The sequence below is a fragment of the Argiope bruennichi genome, chromosome 4 (genome assembly GCF_947563725.1).
Source record: "Argiope bruennichi chromosome 4, qqArgBrue1.1, whole genome shotgun sequence".
Taxonomy (NCBI): Eukaryota; Metazoa; Arthropoda; class Arachnida; order Araneae; family Araneidae; genus Argiope; species Argiope bruennichi.
In genome coordinates this window covers 103,866,135-103,885,732 of record NC_079154.1, presented here as the reverse complement: position 1 = coordinate 103,885,732, position 19,598 = coordinate 103,866,135, and the positions used below count along the sequence as shown (strand labels likewise).

At 28.4% G+C, this 19,598-nt stretch overlaps 1 protein-coding gene across 1 annotated transcript in view; it reads right to left on the bottom strand.

The window, feature by feature from the left end:
* LOC129965842 (transcriptional coactivator YAP1-like) overlaps positions 1–19,598 on the bottom strand; it is a 76,738-nt gene continuing 57,140 nt past the window's right edge. The window contains exons 2-7 of the mRNA XM_056080060.1: positions 10,617–10,807; positions 7,957–8,039; positions 6,534–6,710; positions 4,121–4,349; positions 2,872–2,966; positions 1–1,334 (exon numbers count right to left, since the gene is read on the bottom strand). Of these exons, the coding sequence (XP_055936035.1) occupies positions 1,254–1,334; positions 2,872–2,966; positions 4,121–4,349; positions 6,534–6,710; positions 7,957–8,039; positions 10,617–10,807 (856 nt within the window). The 3' untranslated portion in view covers positions 1–1,253. The remainder of the gene's footprint in view (positions 1,335–2,871; positions 2,967–4,120; positions 4,350–6,533; positions 6,711–7,956; positions 8,040–10,616; positions 10,808–19,598) is intronic.

Here is a 19,598-nt window from a genome sequence, read left to right as displayed (position 1 = left end):
AGTGCAACCTCTCCTGAATGCTAGTAAGTGCAGCTTGTTTCATGTAATATGAAATTACATGCTGATGCCAGTGCTGTCAGGTTACAAGCATGCACCCAGTGTTAAAGGGGGGGGGGGTGAATTATAAACTTTTTAAAAGTTTAAAATTCACGAAAAATTTATTAGTAAAGAAATTCAACTTTTTAATTTAACAAATTTTTCATTTCATTTTCATTAAACTGAAATAAAAGTACAAAAATTGTAATGAGAAACCGGTTTAAAATATAGAGCATTACAATTGCGTATGTTTACTTCAAACATATGAATGGTGGTATAGGTGTCATTGGAAAAAAGTTAACCTGAAAAAAAGATGAAGTTATTTTGTGCTAAAATACCATGATTGAATGACTATGATAGCTGTGGCTATGAATGCTGATAAGACAAAGCACAAGTTTTGAGCACAAAACTTAAATGGTTTTTTATAAATGAAAACATGGAACAGAAGAAATACAGCATGTAGCTTCTGATGGTGAGCAAATGGTCATACAGCTTTCCAACACCTTTCATATATTAGTCTTCCAAATAAAGAAATAAGAGTAGTAGTAATTGGTTATGAATTTGAATATTTTTGTTATTGTTGTAATTTTCTATTGTTGATGCTGACTTTTTTTATAGGCAATGCATAAAAATTAAACACGATTCATATATGAATATACATATTTTAAACAACCTACATTTCATAATATAAACATGCTTTATATTAAGTTGATACACAAACATTTTAAAATATACTCTAACTTTGAAGTTATGAAATAGCAACATTTAAAATACAAGATAAAATATAGCTTAAACATTTCACAGTCTTAAATGAAGAATTAAAAGGAAACAATCCCATACAAGATTTCCTCTAGATTTATCCATACAGTTATAACCAACCACAACTACTCCTTTATTTGGAAGACTAAATATCTAGTAAAAGTTTTCTTGGTTAACATAGAAAGAATAAAAATAAGCAATCAAAGAATAATTACAACAATAAAAATTACAACATTTTACAGTTTCAATCACTGTACCACCATCAAATTTAAAAGTCAAAGAAAAATAAAGAAACAGTAGAGCAGCCAAGAAAACTTTTACCAGGTAATAACTACACATGCACATCCGAAAACAAACCCTCTTCATTCAGAAAGTTTCCAGACAGCAAGTAAACAAACAATTTTTATAGCTATCTCTATGGCCTTAGAAAAAGGCACATCTTGCCACAAAATGTCCATTTATAGCCATGTCAACACGCTGTCCTTGTTGGCAGCTAAAAGTGCTTCAACGTCAGACAATATATCAGCATTCAACTCTTCCTGAAAAGAAATTAAGAGATATTTCAGAAATTTTGGTACATTCTTATGCACTTTGGTTACATCCAATTTCACACATAATTAAACATGAAAATTTAAAAACATCTATTGTTTTTTCATATTTTATTGTTTATGAAATTAAATGCTTTTCATATATTGTTTTATTATTATGTATGAAAACTTTTGTTTTATTATGTTGAGAGTAAAACAAAGCTGGGTTATAGAAACAGTAATTATAAATTTGAAGTAATTTATCAATACATCAAAATAATATCCACTGAAATATTATTTTCAGAGCAAAGACATTTTACAACTTTTAATAAATCACATTTCCATTCTTTTTAAAGATAGACACAAAGCACTATGAAAAATAAAATGCCTAGTAAAAAAGCAATCAGATGGTCAAACGAAATCAAAGAACAAATTTTGAATTGCTAAATGGAACATTAAATAACACATTTGATTACTTTTAAATTGGACAATATAAAAATATTCATAAATAACAAATCAATTCTTTTCACAAATTTAAATCACCTAATTGCTTGATGTATGAATATAAAAAGAAATTTTTTTAAAAATTAATACTCTGAGGGAAAGCTCTAAAGAATAGTTTCCTTTTACCTTTTTTTTAAAAAAAATTAAGATGTGCATGTCAAGAGGGGGGGGCATGCATGATATTTATGGCAATTTTTAAATTTCTTGAAATCAAATAAAAATTGTTTAAAATAAGTGAGTGCTACATTTATAACAATAATGTGATAAAATAATGCAAGATACTATGTAATATTTGTGAACTGTCCAATAAAAGAATTCAGTCCAATGTAATATTTTAAATTTTTGATAAAAAGAAATGCAGACAATCGTATTCAACGACCGAAACACTATTGAAAAACAGGAAAGAACAAAACAAATCAATATTAACACAACAAAGAAGCAAAATTATCATGTTCATTGTTAAAAAAAAAAAAATTTCTAAAGAAGATGCTTAAAACTCTTCAATTTTTTTTATTTTTTGTTTTCAATCCGTAAAAGGGAATACTTATATCTTAGTCTTTTTATAGTCCAGGTTTGTTCAATCTTCAATCAAGCAATAATTTATATGTTAATCTACATTTAGTAAACAACTGTGATATTATATGAAAATTTAAAAATGCATCAAATTAAGATATATTAAATCAATAAAACATATTTTTAAACAAAAATTTCACTACTTTAATTGTAGCAAAAAAGACAAATCTTTACAAAACTGTTTTAAAACACTTGATACAGTTTATAAATGATGCATAGTTGATATTACTTATAAATATATGCTTTCCTTTTTTTAATTAATATAACTTATATTAATGATTATACATTTGAATTCAATTTTTATTAGCCATTCATTCATTCATTTTCTTATTTAAAAAATCAATATGCTTTTATTTGAAATAACTTTGGAATTTCATGATGAAAAAATTTGATGAACATATTGATTGTCTAAAATAAGTAAAATGTCATGATATACAAGACTCAAATTTATTTATTTATGAAGTATATTTACTTGTAAACTTGGAACTAAATCATCAGTGTCCATGTTATCATCACCAAGATCCAAATTTGTTTGAAGATCCAAACCCAGATCATTACTCTGACGATCTGAAAGAATAAAAACATTAAATTATATCACAATTCACCAACATATTATTGTCAGATATGATATTTTTACAATATTTGAATAATGTCAATAATTCTAGAGGCATTCTTCATTCATATTCCAAATTACAATATTAATAACATAATCAGTCATTAAAATTGAAAGACTTTTTATTTAAATATTCATATAGTTGAATTATTAAAAATTAAACATTCTGTGCAAATGAAAGTTTTAATATCTTATAGAACAAACTAAAAAGGGGAGGTAAAAATTGGTATGAACTATAATGCAGCATTATGTTCTATATAGTATAATTTAAGGTTTCAAAATAAGTTAATAAGATTAAATTCACATTGAAAAGTGTACTTTTAAGAAAATGGAGAATATAATTTTAAAAATTAAGATTATAAGAATTAAGGCGGCATACAAGTATGATGATTAGAAAAGATTTTAATATAAGTCATAAGTAAATATTTTTATGTGTGTATGCATACATATTTATATATATGTGGAATTTTTTTAACCAAAAAATAAAATTAATACAGTAAATAAGATAAGAAAAATATAAAAAGAAAGAAAAATTGCTTAATCCTTAAATGACAAAAAAATATAAAATGCAGAAAAATTTAAGTACCGAAAAATAAGTAAATACTACATTAAATCAGATGTATAAACTTTAATAAAGATAGTAAAATATTCACAAAGAACAAAAATGAAAATGGTTTACCAAATTATTAACTTGTATTTTTATTAACTTGTTATCAAATTATTAACTTGTAACTTTTCCAGTATTTTGCAATTCTAACAGTATATTTATCATTAGCACTGCAAAATCAATAAAAATTGCAACAGCTAACAAGTAAGTTTAAAGAATTCATTGTTTTGCATTCATGATGTTGCAAGAATATTGAATTGTATAAAAATCATTTAAGTATTTCCTACATATTATAAATCAAAAACAATCATACAATATTATATACATTTTTAAGACCTAAAACAATATATCGTAAACATTAACACGACACAGAAATGTGCAAGAAATTTTATGGAAATATCAAAAGATTAAACATTACTAATTTATATAAATAAGGATGTTTTTTTTGTGGAACTCTTCTAAAATCAAAACATTTTTTTTTTTCTTTGAAAACTGTAGTACCTTCAATGTCATCCAAGTTATTTAGGAAATCTTCCGGTGTATGTGGAAGGCTGTAGTTGGGACCTAATCCTAGGCCACTGTCTGCACTCTCTTGACGGGAATGAAAGTCTGTCCCTCCTTCCAGAAATGAATCGAGACTGGTAGATACAGGAGGCAGTTCAGGAGTGGATCCTGTAGGGGAGGGTGCCAAAGTCAACTTTTCACCAAGAGTCTGTCTCAACATTATTTCCTGTAGGAAAAAAACAGATATTATAAATATTTCTATAAATTTAGAGAAAATAATTTTGTATAATATATATTGGGTAACTGAACTATAACAGTTATCCAATATTTTATTTCAAATAAAGAAAATAAAACAAATTATACATACATATATTTGCATAGGAGTCCAGTACTTTTTAAAATATATATTGTTTTTAATTATAATGTACTTTAAGTAATAACTTTGAAAAAGATAATTATTCATGTTTTTCAACATTCTTGAAATTTTCATGAGAAGTTAAATTTATTTCCAAACATGTAGTAAAATATAAAAATTATAGACATATAATATGTAACAGAAATTCAATACCATTAAAAGGCACTGTATAAATGATCTGTTACCACCTGAGAAAAAAATACTTCTCTTTACCATTTTTATAGCACGAGAAGGTTACATTAGAATATATAACTTAGAAATGAGAGCAAAGTTATACATTTTAAATTAAATAATGGAAAAATAGTTCAGTAATTATCTCTCCAAATTGTTTACAAGTAAATAAGAAAAATTTACTGTAATTCTTCTTTGAGATATATTTACAAATAAAAATTTTATTAAAATTAAATGAATAAGTAGTTTTAGTGGCTAATATCATTTGTAGGATAAATAGAAAGCTGTAATTCTAATTACCAATAAGGATGGTATTGAAAAAAATCAAAGATTATATAAAACAGTGTTAATAGATAAGATTTCCTTTTCTGCAGAAATGAATAATGAGATTTATATTTCGATTGCAGCACATTTTTTTAAGAATTGTCTCCAAAATTTATATATTTAAAAATGCTAATTAATCTATAGATATCCTCATTTTTATTAAACAGAACTTTAATGATAAAAGAACATATATTTTACAGTAAATATTATGAAAAATGTCTTTTTAGCATCAAGTTTTTGTTATTGAAAAATATCTACATAGTTATTAATGTTGGACAATTATTCAGGCTTTGACAGTTGAATAAAAAAAATTGATTTCATCTAGATAATTTAAATTTTAGATATTTTAAAATGCAATAACTATGAATAGATTGAAGTGGCTAAAAAATTAGCAATAAAGATCGATAGGAAAATAACTAGAAACAGTATTTGAGCTTCATCAAAGAATCCATTCAATGTGTATGCACATATTTCATTATTACTTAGGACAGTGTTTAACAAATTTGACCTTAATACAGATTACTATTAACTATTCTTATCATTTCAAATGCTGCTATATTTTTTTTGGGGGGGGGATGATTAATCATTAGTATGGCAATTGAATTATCTCCTCAACCCACTCCCTTCCACTTACATGTATTCCTTAAAATTCATTTTTACTTCCTACACATAAGCATTCAAACAACACATAGCTTGCTGAAAAAGGATTTATATTATATATATATTACAACAGATGAACTTTAAAATTTATATTTATTATTTAATACAATTTATCAAAGAAGAAAATTAAAATGATTTTTCTTTTTTCTTCATAATTATATATGCTCAGTTTTACTCATTACAAAATCTGCCCTTGATCGATTGTTTGACAAGATTAAATAAAGAATAACTATTCAAAACTTTGAAACTTCAGAGAACTTCCAGTTTTTATAAGTTAAAACCTTTTTTATGTTTATCACAGTTGAAGATATCATAGTTCTTTAAAAATATTTTTCCTGTTCTTTATTATCTTACAAATAAAGCCCTTGACTTTTTAATTTTCACGGTGAAATAAAACAGAACATAAAAATGCATATTAACTTTTTTAATAATATAAGATTGCAAATATTTTCAAGGTTTAAGAATTTAGTCAAAACAAAAAGAAAAGAAAGAGAAAGGGAAATAATATGTATAGATGGTGCAACAGGGTGTGAGTGTGTGAATGATTCTTCAGCTTCTATCAAAAGTTTAATGTAAAACCAAAAGAATATATAGAATAGCTTTAAAAATATTTAATTTGATTACATTTTAATATCGCTCGTCATCTATCAAAATTCCATTTATACATATATTCTTCCGAAAAAAAGAAAAAAGAGGATTAAATATTTTTACAAATATGAGACTTTCATGAAAGTTTAGAAATTCTTCAAAAGAAAGAAATATGATTAAAAACAGTATAAAGCTTTCAGTACATTTTTACTATATAAAAAACATTTAATATAAATCAGACAGGAATTATACCTGACGCATTATCTCCTGTTGTCGAAGTCTTAGTTGCTCTCTTTCCATTTCTAAGCTCTGCACACGGAGATTCTGTTGTCTCTGTTGTATACTTACAGCAGCTGCAACTGAAGGTGGCAATTTTATACTTTGTGCAGGAAGTTCTCTTAATAGATTGGCATTATTTGTAGCTTGTACCTGCAAAAGAATGGAAAAATATGAGAAAAAGGTTAATATTTAGCAGCTTTTGCTATAAATATATATATAAGGAATTAAATGTTGAATTTATTTCTCCATCAATGAAATAATAGCAAATCATTTGTAAAATAATGATAAAGCATGTTCTGAAAACTGTAATTCAACAATAAAAGATATCTACATAGAATATAAAAAGAAGCAAGACAAAAATAAACTTCAATATTTTAAATGCATAGCAAATAACATTATGAATTAAAAGCAGATTTAAGAATTCCAATGATTAACTTGACTGCAAAAGATTTTCATATATGGTAATAAATCTAATCGAATAGATTACTTTGATTAGTTTAATGTAACTATACTGAAGTTTTTTGTTTTGTTTTTTAATAATTGACAATTGCGATTTAAAAACAAGCAGCAGTTTAAATTTCTGAATCCTTCAAAATTAGAAGAATAAATTATTCTATACATAAATAAATTCAAACATAACAGTAAATTTTACTTTTATATAAACAATTATAAAGCCTTATTCTCAAAGGAAACCTTATCTCTCAACGATGGGCTTTTCAATTTTCAAAAGTGGTTAATAATAAAAATAATAACATGCTATAAAAGAGATTAGAAATAGATAACTTTAATTTCATGAAATACAAATATAAAAGAAATATTTTAAATAAAGAATATTGAATCTTGATAACCAAGCTTCTTGAAGACATTTTTACAAGTTTTTAATATTCAGTTAAACTGCTGTTTTTACAATATGTGGATTAGTTTTCTAGATATTTAATATGATTTGACAATTTACAATAAGTTCTATTTATTTAATATAGTTTAATTCTGATATTTCACATACATTACAAATCAAATAAGTATAATGTTGAAGCCATACCAGTTACAAAGAAAGTTTCTATTTGTAGGTAAGGAGAAGAAAGAAAGAACAACACTTAATACTAAATAGTATCAATTAACTTATACAAGATAAAGACGATCTCAAAGGATTAATAGTAAGAAATAATAGATTCATTTTAATTAAGAGAATATAGAGATAAGGCAACTAATGAACTGAATTGGAAAGAAATGGTTTAAAAGAATTCAGCAAAAAAATCATAGGGCTATATTTTTCCGTATGGTGAGAACAACAAATGCAGCGATTATCTAAAATTTAGTAATTAATTAATTTAGTTAAATTTAACAAAAAATTCTATATTTTAATCCTAGTTCCAACTCAATCAAATAAAATAATTACTTGAGCTTGAGTTTGAGACTGAAGAGTAGAATTAGACTGCTGAGTAGGAGTTGCTACAGTTGGAGGATTCTGAAGATGAGCAGCTGCAAAATGAAAAAAAAAAATGCCATAAATATAAGTAAAGACATACACAAAGTGAAATATTGAGAGAAATGAAGTAATTTAATAAAAGTTAGGATACATCTTCTATATTTGAACTCAAATCTTTGACAGTTTAGAAATTTAATTTACAAAACTGACTTTACACTAACTTATATTATTGTTGAACTATTGTAAATGTGCATTACATTAAATATGTGTTATACATTTTATTCAACAACAATACAAATATCTTTTCCTTCAAGTTGAATAATTGACAAAGAGCACAGCAAAACGGAGCCCTCCTTTTGTTTTTGTGTTTCCAATCTTTAGGCTCTATGGCAAAAATTATTGGGTTTTGTACGCTTCATCTACCTTTAAAATTTGTCTTTAAATTTTGTAAACGACTTTTTGATACATCTTGCATAACAAGAAAACAAATGGAATGACTCAAAGTAAAGTTGTGTTTATTTGTTGATTTTGAAGAATCTGCCAATAACAGAGTATTTCAAAATATTCAGAGCAAGAAAACTGTGGATCATGATGTACGGTTAAAAGTTATCTTTATTTAGAAAACAGTTACTACAAAATATATTTTGATCTCTTAAACTTGTTAGAATGTGTTTTTACAAGAATGGTGACAGGACAATTATTCTCCTGCTCATGAGAGGAATCATGATAAGAAAAGTCATTTAAACAAGCAATCTACGCAGGCATCTTTTTCTATTAAGCTTTTTTCATTATATTTTGACCGCTTTATCGAAATAATGATAAATCAATAATAGTAATCACATTTGGATTACCTGCATCATATACAAAACAAAAAAATGGGAGCTGGGGTTTACACTGTCTCAATAAGAAAACTTGCTTCGACTACAATTGCATTTTTTGCTCATAAGTGAAATTACACAAATATTGAGTACCAGTATAATTTTAATATACTAATAAAACTTGCAAATAAACTTAATTTTTTAAAAAAAAAATAAGTTTAGATATTCCCAGGAATTGATTAAAAATATACCCCCCCTTATTCAAACAAAATTTCCAATTCTATGTCCAAAAATAAATGGATATTTAAAGATCAATGCATATTGATTTCAGATTTCACATTTGGTACTTGTCGCCGCCGAAAAGCGCCAAGAAAAAAATCGTCAGCCTATATAGCATGTGATTCGCACGTTTAAAATTTTTCATAATAAATAATAATGCACTTGAGTATATTTTTATAATTTGGCAAAATTTTTGATTGCCATTGAAACCGAATTAAGCTTTGGATTTTAAGTAAGACACGGAAACACAAATTGAGGAAAAATTGAATATTGTTATAGTATTTCATCATATATACAGAGTGAGAACAGAAAACTACTGAACTGATTTGTTGAAACAAATAATTTTTATTGACAAATCCGAATTTAATAAAAAAAATAACTAATAATGCCAGAAGTATTATTCAATACGGAATTTTATTTAAATTACTATACTGGAATTTTTTAAAAATAACAATTGGAAGAAATAAACCTTTCGGATTCATCTTATCTCTTGTATGCGACCATTTATTTCAATGTCAGATTTCTGGATTATAGACCGGAAGTGATGCAAACAAGGATTAAGTTTTACTATACCATTGTTAGTTATGTTCGATGTAATGCAAAACACATGCAGATGAGCATTTACTGTTGTATGAAAGACAAGTAAGAATAACCGGCCTTCCTTAAATTCCATAGTTATTCAATGCCACCTGATTCTGATCTTAAAGATATTAGACAATAGCATAGTTCTATTTGACATCCAGTTATGAATATTAAAGTAGAGTTCTTTATTTTCATAGATACATGAAGTATTTCTCTTATTATATAAAAAAAAATTATGTAAACATTGGATTTTATTCGCTTTGTGATTCGTAGATAGCGAGTCACCTGACCCATGATACTTGAGGTTTGGTTTGTCAATATTGTGTACGATATTTAATGAAAATTATTATTACATAGCAGCAAATACTTATATTGCACTTGACGGTGAAATGGTCGGATAAAAAAAAAAAAAAAGGAAAAGGAAAACTTTAATAACAAGCAAGTCTAAAATATTGTTATTTATTTTCTACTTTTGGAACACCGCTTGTGGCAACATAAATGAATGGTTTTTCGGTTGTTCAACGAAAATTTATCGTCTCCCAGCTAACAATTGTCTGAATATTTAAGCAATACATTTTAAACTTGAGTTGTTTTATAAAATTGCAATGCAGCGTTAGACGAAGAAAAAAATATGAAGGAAGACCGAGCGGGAAGACATTCATAATTCGAGGATAACATCGGGGTTGGCGAACAAAAGCAAGCACGGAGCAATCCACCCCCCAATCCACCCCCGAACAAAAGCAATCCACCCCCTAATTATACAGAAATACATAAAGACTTTTCCCATATAAAAGCCTATGCAAGGATTAAAGTTACTAAAGTGAAAAAAAAAAAAAAAACGTTTGGAAATCATATAACGTTACTTTTTAATCTGTTTATTTTCTAATCTGTATCACAAAAGGAGGGGGGGGGGGGCGTATTAACTGTAAGCAGTTCATTAAAAGCACTTACGTATTCGAGGATCCAACCAACTCGTTGTACGTTCAATGTGATTGATAAAATAGACTTCTCCTTCAAGTGTTGTCGCTTGTTCCCAACCTTTTGGCAAAGGGCCTAGGTTTTGCATGTTTACTGAAGTTGCCATGCTTCCAGTAGTGATTTTCTTCCGTGGATCCACCCAGGTAGTGGTCTGTGTTAAATGACTGAAATAGAATAAATCAGAATGAATATATTAATGCAAAACATACCCGAAAACATATTTACTTTACAAAGTTGATATGTATTTATTTTTAAAAAGTGAAGATCTACTTTGCAAATTTTATATAAGGGTTAGCTTTATAGAAATAATCAAAACATATATCTTCAATATAGAAAGATATAAGCATTTTATTCAATACATGATTTCTTTATTTTACAATCCATTTTATGGTCTTTTTTCATGAAGAGTTTGTTTAGTATTATCAAAAAGATAACGCTTAAATTTGTGATACATTAGTAAGGCTATTCAAAAATAATGAGCCACATATTACTTTCAGAAGAATACTCATCTTTTAATACCAAATATGAGACCAAGCCTTTTCAAATATCTCATATTTGCTGCCATGAGTACCTCGTCTGCAGCTTTCAGAATAAAGGGAAAAAACAAAAACTTTCAAAGTCAAATGATAAAGGATTAAATTTTAGTTATTAAAGTAAAATTATTTTAAATAAAAAAAAATCTTCATTCGCGATTTTCACAGAAAGAAAATCTAATCACGGCTAAAAGAAGATCAATACAAATTAGAAATGTATATAAATATAGATTTTTATTCCATCTTTATGGCATACTTCTCATTTTTGGTAATAAAGTTAGGAAATCAAATTTCATATTCTAAAGAAAAATAATTCTAAGATTCCTTTCAGTTTCCCAATAGTTGGCGTCAAATGCAAATGAAACTCTGTACAAACATTTTGTATTAAAATACAGAAGTATGAGTTGACTTTAATTTTTAACATCGTTAAAGAAAAAGCTGTTCTAAAAGATGTGAAGTGCTTCTTCCGCCTGTTCAACATACTGTTATGATTTCTATATAAAATTTGCACTTATTTATTGACGTAAGAAAATAAGTATCAATATTTGCATTAAATCATAATTAAAAAAAATGTTAAATCATAAATGAAACATGAAAGGTTTTTATGTTGCATTATCTCAACTGAGAGAAAGAATACTTCCATTCTAAGAATATCGACATAAAATAAGACAACTGGGCAAATTATCGACATAGATTGTTACTGGAGATTGATCACTATAATATAGACCAAACACGAGGAAAATATAAACCACTACTAACCATAATATAGACCAGGGGTGGGCATTAACTCGAACGCGATCGACCCGTGGATCACCAAGACATTTTGGGTGACTCTTACTAAAACCTAAGACGCGCATACTAAAAGAAACCAATTGTTATATTCATGTGCTTTACCTATTAGTGTGAATCTGCATTTTCAACGATGAATATAATTAAGACAACATACCGTTCACTTCTCACAGACGGCCACTTAGAATCTAGTGCAAGATTAGCAATTAGTAATTATATACCGAGATATTCAAGATTGGAAGACAGTATGCAGACTAAGTCTTCTGCCTTCCTACAACTACGAGAACTAACTTTAAATGAAAATGATTTATTGTTTTAATGTATTTTTGTAGTGATGTATATTTAATGTGTCATTGTTTGCTATTAACAGCATCCTTTAATATTACTATATTTGTGGCCACTATTATTATGTTTGTAGTTATGTAGGTACATATTCCGTATTTATTATTAAACTATAATCAATATGAAACGATATTAATATAATTTAAATACTGTAGGGTTTTTTTTTTTTTTTGGTTCACCACACCTATGCTACTGAGTGGACCGCAGCGCCCTGAAAAAATTAAAAGTATCCTTTACCCTAGAAAAGTCTGCCCACTCCTGATATAGACCAATCACAGTTGTCATCTAAAATATTTAACACTAATGGCAGCGATGCCCATATAACAAAAATATATTTTCTTAGTGCATTTTAAGTCATTTTGTGGGATCGTTAAGGATTTCAGAAAAGAGTCCGAATAAGTGTAACATTTATTGATTTACAGGTTACGTTACACACAACCAATTTACATACAAAATTTTAGAATAATTTAAAGATATACATATAAGAGCATGGATCATCGCATGCAGCACATGCCATCGATAGATCTGAACTGAATTATAGTGCCACATGGCATCAGAGGTCGCTGTCTCTAACGTCATCATAATCAGTTATGGTTTGTGTTACAAGAGTGGCTACAATTTAAAATTATAGAGCTTTTTTAAAAAAATTATAAGCTTCATGCCAGGGGAAACGCGCTGCAGCAATATAATTTATTTAGATCTTTTATCTCTTTTCCTTTCCCAGGTTGAAGAGCAGTCCATATTCTGAAAGTAATGAACAATGACCCAGGGTAAATACTTAAAAGCCGTCGAACTCCGAATTCAATCGTTTTCCGGAGACAAGAACAACCATTATTAGAGGGCCCAAAAAGCGTTGAGGTCTATAGTCGGAGTCGATTTCCGGAGAAGTCACTCACAGCAGCAACTTCCAAACATGGCCCAGAATCTGAAATGAGACGGCGACGAAATTACAGCTCACGCTCCGGTGCTCAACGGACCCCGACACAAGAGATTTACTCGATCACGTGCTAAAAAGTTCAGTGAAGCAGCGACATATAAGCTAGAAGTTTCGGTTTATCATGGTCAATTTTCTGACGTAATTTAAAAACGGAGTTGCAGAGAGCGGTTGATCAAACTGTTCGAACACGAAGGATAATTACTGAAACTTAATGATGTAAGAATAACCCGTGAATAACAAATAAAATTATATTCCCACAGTAATGCGTCAACATGAGGCAACTTTCTCAAAATAACATGCTTATATAAAAACTGATTGGTATCGCATTGCAGTTGAAAGATTCGAACGATTTTTTTTTAATAATTAAAAAAAAATGAGGCAATTCAGAAAAAAGACAACAATTTTTCTTTTTTCAATAAGCTACCTCAACTAAACATACTATTTGAAAAATTGATTTGCGGGCGCAAACAATGTGGATCTACAGATATGTTATTAAAACAGAGAGCACACGTTAAAAACAGATAATCGCAAAATAACGTGCAAATGGAATAAAAAAAGTAGAAATGGGTGTATACTATTCTACTGGTTTTTCAATGAAATCGTGCCTTTTTCTAGATTTTTTTTCTATTCATCTTACATAAACAAAGATCAATGAAAAAAGAAACATGTAATTTTAATATAAATTCATTTAAGAACATAGCCAAATTCAGTAATGCCTAGATCAAAACGAATTACTATGGTCACATATCTTTTCATAATTTTTTATAGACATATAGAAAACATTTATACAAGGATAATCCAAAAATATCAATTCTATTTTTATTATTTCCATTTTGTTATTTTCTTCAATCAGGAATTTATTATATACCAATACATGAATTAAACATATGATCAATACTTTGTTTTTGTGGCCACGGTAGTAACAATAATTACAGTATATGTAGTAAAAATTGAATAGACTCGCAGAAAGAATAAATGGAATGCATTAATTGATTGCATCAAGGAATTCAAAGAAGCTCGCGAAGTTATCTCAATGAAACTTAGTCACTGTATTGAAATCAAAATAGGAAGAATTTAACTGAAATCGAATTGTTTATAAAAAGCGATGAATCATTCATTATTTGCATTTCAATCCATCAAGTTTCCGCTAAATATTTGATTCTGCATCGGGGCGTAATTAAAAATTTCTACCTTTCCTTTCAAAAACTTATATAACTTATGTGGATAGATAAATTGAAATACAATATATTTTTTTAAAATATCATGAAAAAAGCATAAATATTGAATTGATGAATATAGATATTGTGCAATTGGCGAAATCCACTGAACAGTGTATAGCTGTTCAGTGAATTATAAGTGGTGGCAAAGCTTTATAACATAGACCGGTTATAAAGCTTTGCCACCACTTTTCTTTCCAAGAAAATAACTAATTTCTCGAGAGCTTCAGAATGGAATGGCATTATAAACATTGCTAAAAAAAATCCATATTCTTGTATAATATGAAATATTTCACGATATATGAAATTTGATCAGAAAACATGATTTTTTCAGTATTGTCGGCAAAAGTTTCACAAAGATGTCCGGGCAAACGACAACTTCATGTCGTTAACTTTTGGAAAAGTAAATTATTCATCACATATAAGTCATTATTACACGCACTCAGTCTTTTCTCACGATTTTAAAACTTTTCGTGTTTTCTGACCCCGGGGAAGTGGAGGGTAACTGAATGATTGTGAGATCATTTTTTTCGCTTCTTCCAGATGTCAAAAACCTCCGATTCTGTTTTTCTTTTCATTGAAACATTGTTTCTCTCTGCAGCGTCCGGACACGCTGGTTGGTTTCGTAAGAGAAGCGGGCGAGCAACTCAACTCTAGTCGCTCAAAATCACAGCGTGCCTGATTAGATGAAGGTTCGCCGACTGAGAAAATAGTCTACAGCAAAACTTTGTCCGAACAGCCAAGAGATGGATTGGAACAGTTACTGGAGCCTGAGATTAGGCGCATCCAAAGCCGTCCAAATTGTTTCAGTTTAGTCTTTAATGGGCTAAGATGGTCAAAAACCATGACTAATTTTTTTTTTTTTTTAATGCACAGAAATGTTGTAGAAAGCAGAATCTTAAACGAAGATCCAAACCTTTTCTAGCAAATAATACTGATATCATTTATATATATATATATATCTATATATAAAGGTGGCTAAGAAATAGTTAATCTTGTTAACTGTGATATCTATAATTATCACGGTTAGTAGGACAAGTATAAAAATGTTTTTAAATATAAAATACAAAATGGTTAACGAAAATTTTCTATGAAATTTTACTGATTTTAAATTATTTTATCTTTTTAACAGCAGCAAATTTTCAGAAATAATAAAAGGAATACATGTTACATTTCAAAATTGTAGAGTCATGTATAAAAAATCTGTTGTAACTTTACTAATATAATAAATAGTCAATTCTATTCTGAAGTTTCGATATCCATACATAATTTTACAATATGGGAATAATTATAAAGAGGAAAATAAGTGCTGCACCATAATCATATTTTCAAAATTTTATTATATTTACGTATGACAAAATGCATATAAAATTTTCACTAACTTTTTAGATATCAGAATGTATAATTGTCAAGTAAGATCATATGATTCATCAAGTGAAGAACATGTATTATTATTTTTTAAAAATGAAATTTTTGTACAATACTTGTGACTTCCGGTCTTTACTCATTACACCCATGAGCATACGTATGTAAATATCAAAAACGTTTTACAATTTAAAATTTTTTTCAAATTAAAATTCTTCGAAAATAAATCAAATCCCATCAGTTTTTTTTTTTTTTTAAAACTGATAGGAATTAAAAATCAGGAAGTCAAATAATTTATGCCCATCATTTCTGGTCAAAGCTTCACCTAACACCAAACGATTTTTATTATTATTATTATTTATTTATTTAATATTGGGCAACTGGTGTTGCTTAACATAACAAACAGTTCTGAACTGGCGAAGCGACATTTTATAGCAAATGGAAATGAAGAGGAGAAGCAATTGTCACATTAATGGCAATGACAACGATTCAAACGCCTGTTTCAGAAAAACCTATCAAAACGATCGAAAGTTCCCGTTCACCTGTCAAATCTTCCAACAGACGGGCAAGTCATAACTTTCAGAACAATACGCCGGTCTCTCTTGTTAGAGGGCTGGCCGCGACAGTTTTCCGACGAGAAGAAACAATGGTGGAACGTCACAGGAAGGAAGTGCGACAGAGAGGAAACGTCTCCCTTCTCTATGGCCGACAAACAAAACGCAAGAATTAAAAGACACATCAATGGAAAACCGAGATGGAACTGAGGCCTAGTTTCGAATTGTGGGCGAGAGAGACAAAGCATCCCATCTATCTATCGCAATCGATGTGGTGAGTCAGCAAAAGGCGCGTCTATCCATCCGTCGCAATAGGTGCGGAGGCGTACGGACTGCAAAAACACAGGCACCAAATATTCCGAGTCTAGTACAAACAGAAAACTAAACAAACCAATGATGCAGTCAAGAATAGTAATTCTGCATCAAAAGTAGTGGGTCTGGTACCAAGGGAGTTCGGAGAAAATGACATAAGTCGGTCGATCGTGGTAAGCTGTAACGTCAACTGATGGTTAACTTTAAATCCAATCAAACAGCATGTCTAAATGGAACAAGGATTTTTAACCTATCTATTAGGACTTTACAAGTAAATGTCTAAGTATGTACAGTATATATAAGACACGTTCATTTGATTTGCTATCCATTTATAAGCATTACAATGAATCCATATAAGTTTTATAAATATTGAATCTGATTAAAAATAGTCTCAACAGATTCAAAAAGTGGCCCTTATATTAAATGAAGAATATGATTAGATAACTGTAGTTAATTCCTGTAGCTGTAGTCCAATAGACCGAAATGTTAACTCAGAACATTTCGGTCTATTAGAGTAACTACACTACATTTCCTTTCAGTTAATATTATAGAAAATATTTAATCGAGAACTACTCGGAGCACATTGTTTTCACGAGTAAAATGTGGAATGATAATATTCGAAATAAATGTGAAACTCAAATTAGAGTTATAATATCATAAAGCATTATGTGGTGATATACAAAATTAAAGTATGTGAATTCAGCCTTTTTATTAAGCTGGTTATATAATATTATAGGGTTGTTTGAAATATTGTGATAATGCAAATAAAAATAAATCATTATTACGAACTACAAACACAACGAGATGCAAGCAAATGGATATTAGATTTCTTGCTTACGATACTGCTAATGGCTCTTGATAATTCGAAACGATTGAGATCGATTTAAAGATTCATTTTCAATAATATTTCAATACAAGCTCCCTTAATGTATTAAAAACGAATAAAATATACGGAATTAACAATCGGTTATAAATTTATATGCGTCTAAATTAATTTCCTAATTTTAAAATTTACTTTTGATACGAGAAGAATGAAATTTGAGAAAGCAGATGAAATGCAGTTTTCCCATCTTTCTTCACAGAAGAGATTTGGGTTTCGAAAGAAATATTTATTTAATCCGACAATTTAAAGCGTTCGGAACAGGTTCAATCTCGTTCTTTTACGTCATGAGACATCATAAACCACCATCAAGACGAGAACAATATTTATGTGAAGGAAAATGCCTTTTCCAGCGAACGACAGATAACATGTTGAGGAATGGAAAGAATTCTTCTATAAGCTTCCAACAAAACGGGCTGCACATGAATTTACGTCACTGGAGTTAAAATGCTTGATCTTTGAGACGTATCAATTAAAAAATGTTTTTAAAAAAGCAACACAAGAGTTACCGCACAGCTGTTGTTTGGATTATTACGAGAAATTATCAATTGATAATCTAAAAAGGCATTCGGTCTTTGTTAATGCTCTATAAAACTCCAATATACGAATTAAATGATGAGAAAAACAGAATTAAAATGTTATTAATTCTTGACTAAAGTTTTGCTTAAATTTAAATAATAATTTTAATAGTTTTGGATTTTATCAGATCAGATTTTAAAGAGAAGTTGTAGATGAAGCTCCTCTTGGATAATAAAACAAATTAATACACAATTCTATTATTTATATTTAAACTGATACTTTTTTGGAACGGGAGAAATTTTTAAAAATAAATTCCAAAACGTAATAAATATTTAAAAATATTCTGTAAGTTTAAAATTAGTTTTGAAACAATCTTTATATCTTCGGTTAGTGTATCAAGAATTAAAAGCATAAAAGAAATTGGAAACGCCTTTAATTTTTCTTACATAAAAAAAAAAGGACATCACTTACGATTTATCCCACAAACTAAATAAATAAATAAATAAAAATTAAATAAAACATAAAAACCAGAAGAAATTCCGCAAAGTCCTTAAATATATGGAAATATAATTTTTTACAATAAGCAATTCCTACACCATTTTTTATGTATCTAAATACGAGGCAAAATTAATTCAATTAACTAATTTTCAATAAATTTAAACAGTTGCACAATATGCAGAGGAGCTGAAATCAAATTTCTGCGAGAACTTCTCAACATCGAAATAAATTAAATATTCATGATTTCTTTCATTTATACAATAAACCGAAAGACAAAGGCAAGCCAATGCACCTTTTACAAGCAATGCATCTGAGAGCCAAACAAAAGCAGGCACACAAAATTTGAAGAAAAGGGAAGGTAAAAACACCTCAACTCGAAGTTGTTACTTCAGCTTTCACGCGAAGCCTGTTTTCGGTTTATGAAAGCAACTCCATTGTTTCCATTTTATTCGCTATTTTAGGCTTAATTTATTTCATTCGCTTCCGTACTCTTTGCCATTGATTTTAGTCTTTTTGTGACTTTTCCAGAAATAAAGAGGGGAAAATAAAGGAGGGGGAGGGGAAGTAAAGAAAAACGCGATTTTCTTTCATTTCTTTTGGAACGGAAATCAAAATAGCCATGTTTTTCGTTCGTGACTCAGTCAATTCTTACTTTCTAGGTACAACGATTTTTTTTAAGTATTTAGTTTTTTAAGTAGTTGTTATATATATAATTAGAGTTAAACGTGAGCATATTCCTCAACATTTCAAGAATTCAATAATTAATTTAATTTCAACATAAAAGAAGTAAATATTTTCGATTGTCTTATATAAGTAAACCAGTTGAAACTGACAATGCTGTGCTTTTTCTAGATTTGAGTATATGTATATACAATGAAATCTTGATATCGATACAATTGTATCGATATCAATTATTATATTTAGTTGAAATTAGGCATTTATATACATATACATCCACAGTCATCTTGGATTAAATTCTGAATCGATCACATATTTGAAATTAATCTTG